At 38.0% G+C, this 4,714-nt stretch overlaps 1 protein-coding gene across 1 annotated transcript; it reads right to left on the bottom strand.

The window, feature by feature from the left end:
• Positions 1-3,743: 3,743 nt before the first annotated feature.
• On the bottom strand, positions 3,744-4,484 carry LOC122289260 (secreted RxLR effector protein 161-like). Its single transcript, XM_043096241.1, has one exon. The coding sequence runs from the start codon at positions 4,482-4,484 to the stop codon at positions 3,744-3,746; it is 741 nt and encodes a 246-aa protein (XP_042952175.1).
• Between the last annotated feature and the right edge of the window lie 230 nt (positions 4,485-4,714).

Here is a 4,714-nt window from a genome sequence, read left to right as displayed (position 1 = left end):
CCGTTTTGAAATCTTTTTCATTAAATCCGTTTTGAAATACAAATTGAAAAGACTACACCTTGTTTCTTTCCCTTACTTTTTTTCTTTTCCACTTTTTATTTTTTTATTTTTTCTTTCTTCTTTCTTTTTCTTTTTCTCCTCCTATTTCTTCCCCAGCCCGCGCGCGAGCCTTCTCTCCCCTTCCTCGTCATTTTCTTCGAGCCTCCATAGCGATGTCGTACGCCGGCCGTAAGCCTCACCGCCTAGCCCATCTTCTCCCCAACTTGCCAAAGACCACCCCTCCCTATTTTCAGCCTCTCTCGCGCTACCAAACTCCTCCACGCACGGCTGCAAGCTGTGGCCCAAAATCCTCCCCATGCCGCCATCGCGCCACCATCGGCCACCATTTCTTTGCCACATCATCACAGGCATTCCAACAACCGAAACCACCCATCCCCAACTCCGATCCGCTACCGGTGAAGCTCAACAATCATATTTTTCAATTTAGGCTTTTTGGCCTTCAACCACCGCCTATGCTATCATCCACGGCCTACGACCATTTCCATAATTACATACCGCGATGATCATCAACAACTCTTGTGATTTCTGTTAAATTAGCAAATTTGTTGTTGTTGGGTATTTCTCGGGTAGAAACATCCTTTGCAAGGAACATAAATACAATCAAGTAAAATACAATGGTGATAATGGAAACCTTGCAGTTAACCATTTTAGGAATATTAGGGAAATTAAATGTACCTTCTCCTTTAAATAGCGCTTAAATAATTGAGGTTTAAGAAGTCAAGCTTTGAATTGATCTTGGAAGTCAAATGCAAGAACTTTGAACTCTATTTAAGAATTCTTGGTTGGAATCTGTGTGATAAACGGATGAATTCTGTGTAGGAAATTGTGGTGGAAATTACCATGCATTAAATAGATCAAATCAATAAGAATCCAGTTGTTGTCCAATATTGAAAACATTTACATCCCTTGACATCCACCTTAAGTCAACAATGATAATCAAATGATCACTCAACTGATAAATTTCTTGTGCATAAAGTTGAGAGGAGCCTTAGCTTGACTTGATTTAATCTTGTTGTATATTGACCGGAATAACTCAAGGGGTCGGGCAAACTCTATGGAAAAAATACGCCAACTTCTTAGACCACCACATGGGGACCATATCTTCAAAAGATGCCTTTTAAACCCCCAATTAACATTCTTAGTTAACTTAAACAAATAATACCAACTTACCCATAAAAATTCCAATTTTCCAAACCCTTAGGACAGATGCAAGTCAAGTATCCATTGCGTCTGCTTAATTTACTTCCTTTATGAGTTTCCATTTCTGAGAACTTGAGCTCCATTCTCTCCTCATATAATCTCTGATTCTCCATCTCAGCAAACAAGCCTGCTTCCATTTCTGCACACTTCACATTGTAGATTTCCATTTCACTCTTGTACTTATCAACTTGGTGCAAATTTTGGAGACAAATGGGGAGCACGGTAATTAGGCCTACAACTCGACCCGTCCATAGAGGTTTTGTGGTAAACCTAACCTAACCCTTGGACATAGACGTGCCAACCTGACCCGATTAATGCAGGTTGAATCAGACCCTCCCTTTTTTTTACCAAGTTTAAGAAAAATAGAAATGTGTTAAAGGCATGTGGGATTGAAGATTGAACAGTCTATGGCCTTCACCTAACCCATCTGTGTTTACCCATCAGCAATCAATATCACTATGGATGATCAATGCCTATTTTTGTAAGCTTAATCTAGCTTGTCTACCTAACATCATATCCGGATAGAGAATGGTGAAAAAGGATAGCCATTGAAGATGTTTCATTGATATTAGAGACCATTTACCTTGGATTTCTTAGTACAAGATGAGTCTCCGTTGTGAGATGGGCATAATGACTACAAACCAAGTTGGTGTCTTTCTGTTATTGTTCTTTTTTTATTTCCTATTTACTTTCTTTGTTTTGCCATGTGGCCAATTTAATCACACAAGGACAATCCATAAGATGGCCAAACTATGAAATTAGAGGGTGAGAACTTCGAACTGGGATTCTTCATCCCGAAAATTCATCTTTAGGATATGTTGGAATATGGTATTCCATTCTAGAATGATTTGTGATATTGGTTGCAAATAGAGAAATTTCACACTAGATCTAAGGAAGAATATGATGGTGCAGAATGTGCTTTGGACCTTGTTCTAGTTCATCTCAAGGTTCTTCTTATTCGGCCTGTGAAATGTATCGTCTGATGAAGAACCGTAGTCTACCAGAGACATCTCTGATAGAGCTACTTTGAGAACGACTAACAAAGGGTAACACAGGCGACAACGATGGAGGCAACAGGAAACGAAGATGATGAAGATGACTAATGGAGGCGCGACGAAGAGAGTGGGTAAGGCTAGTGGCTAGGGTTTGATATGCTACAAACTTAGGTTTAAACATGATATGAGTTGCTTGGGTTGGAACCAATGTTTAACTGGTTCAATCTGAAAGTCAGTCCAAACCAGTTTTATCGAGCGGGTCGTTCGGGCGGACCGGGTTCACAATTTTTCTGCACAGGCCTAATAGTAATGGTCTAGGAATAATTCACTTTCCCAATCATCTTATGTACCCCGACCTTGACGTGGAAATTTATTTCACACATTTTTTTAGTCCTAATTGTTTTGATTCAGAGTGTTTTGTATGTTTCTTAGCTCGTTTATTTAGAATTTTAGGTGTCTTTTACATTTATTTAATTCTTAAAAATGTTAAATATTTTAACATGAACATTAATAAATGAATCTTCGATTTCATATGATCTATAATAATAAATAGTAATAAATAAATGCGTACCTTTCTCCATTAGTTTGATTAAGAATTAGATCTTACTATCAGAGAAGGATCACCCTAGCAACTTTGCCTCACAAGTGTCTCACGATGGCAAAAGGCACTCTAATGTTGTAGGTGAGAACCCTTTAACCCCTCAGTGCTATTTATAGATTTCTGACCATCAAGAAATCTAAGAGTTTGTATCTGACTATAATTAGAGATATAGAGTTTTAATCTTATCTCTTAGGATTTTTCTTATCCCGTTATCACTCATCTTTTATCTGATAAGTTTGATCTATTTCAAACTCTATTAAGATGGGTGTGTGGGACATAGAGTTTAAATAAAACTCTTACATTCTCCCACTTGGCCCATATGCCCATAAAATAATATTTTTCGTTCATGGGTTTATTACAGGAAATTAACCATACTGCGCAAATTGATTTCCTGAAACTTTCACAGCTCAAAGTACATTACATGAGTTCTGTAATATCAATGTTAAATCAACTACTGATGCGAGTCATGGCGGTCCTTTGTTATATAATCAACAAATTCCCTTCCATGTACCACAACACCAGCAACCAATTTTACATGATCTTTAATTGAGATAATTAAGGCTAATACCGTAATGCCTTGGGTTCCAATTCATTTCTGTTGCAGACATTATCTTGTCATCATTCTTCCAGACCATTCAATGTACAAATAAGTGGAAAGACAAGAAAACAAAAACTAATCAACCATAATAGATATCATTAAGTGTCCAAAATAAAATAAAACATCTACGAGCTCAGTAACATGTTTACATCATAAGACCCATTCTGTCAACATGCTCTTTAAACTGCTTCGCTACTAGACCCTTTGTTATTGGGTCTGCTATCATAAGCATAGTACTAATATGTTCTATGGACACTGTTTGTTTCTGTACTTTCTCCTTGACACTTAGTTATTTGAGCTCCATGTGTTTAGCACCTTTCGAATACCCATCATTTTTGGAGAAAAATACTGCAGAGGAATTATCACAATAAATTCTCAGCAGCCTGTCTATAGATTCGACGACTCCAAGCCCTGAGATAAAGTTCCTCAGCCATAAACCATGCACTGTGGCCTCAAAGCATGACACAAACTCGGCCTCCATTGTTGATGAAGCAGTGATTGTTTGTTTCATACTTTCCCATGAGATCGCTCCACCGGCTAGTAAGAAAACATATCTAGAAGTAGATTTCCTACTATCAAAACAACCGGCAAAATCAAAGTCAGAGTATCTAGTTACTTCTAAGTTTTCAGTTCTCCTAAAGGTAAGCTGGTAATCCTTAGTTCCTTGCAGATATCGCAATACCCTCTTTGCTGCTTTCCAATGAGACATCCCTGGGTTACTCTGGTAACACCCAAGCATGCCAACTGCAACACTAATGTCTGGTCTCGTGCAAATCTGTGCATATATCAAGCTCCCCACAACCGAAGCATAGGGGATTTTTGTCATCTCTTTAGGGTCCCACTCAGTTTTAGGACATTGTGATAGGCTAAACTTATCACCTTTTGATATCGGAGTATCAAGTGATGAGCAACTTTTCATGCCAAATCTCTCAAGAACTCTTTCTATGTAACTTTTTTGAGACAACCCCAACAATCCTTGTTTTCGATCCCGGAGGATTTCAATTCTGATCACAAAGGACGCCTCACCCATATCTTTCATTTCAAAGTTCTTAGATAGAAAACCCTTGGTTTCATAAAGTAAGCCAAGATCACTACTACCTGACCGGTGCAAAACTGCAAGTGGATCGTAGTTTTATAATAAAGTGATAAGAAGAGTATCGTCCTCAGGGATTGGTACCTTACTTTTGCCAAATACCAAAATTATACTAATCTCGATTTTATCTAGATGAATTATTAAGATTTTTGTAGTTGCAAATTAAA

This window comes from Carya illinoinensis, chromosome 12, assembly GCF_018687715.1.
Source record: "Carya illinoinensis cultivar Pawnee chromosome 12, C.illinoinensisPawnee_v1, whole genome shotgun sequence".
NCBI classification, from domain to species: Eukaryota; Viridiplantae; Streptophyta; class Magnoliopsida; order Fagales; family Juglandaceae; genus Carya; species Carya illinoinensis.
Note: the sequence above shows the minus strand (reverse complement) of the source record. Positions and strands in the feature narration are given on the sequence as shown.

Excerpts from the sequence above, each read along its gene's own strand:
- LOC122289260 (XM_043096241.1), bottom strand. The coding sequence starts at position 4,484 with ATGGGTGAGGCGTCCTTTGTGATCAGAATTGAAATCCTCCGGGATCGA.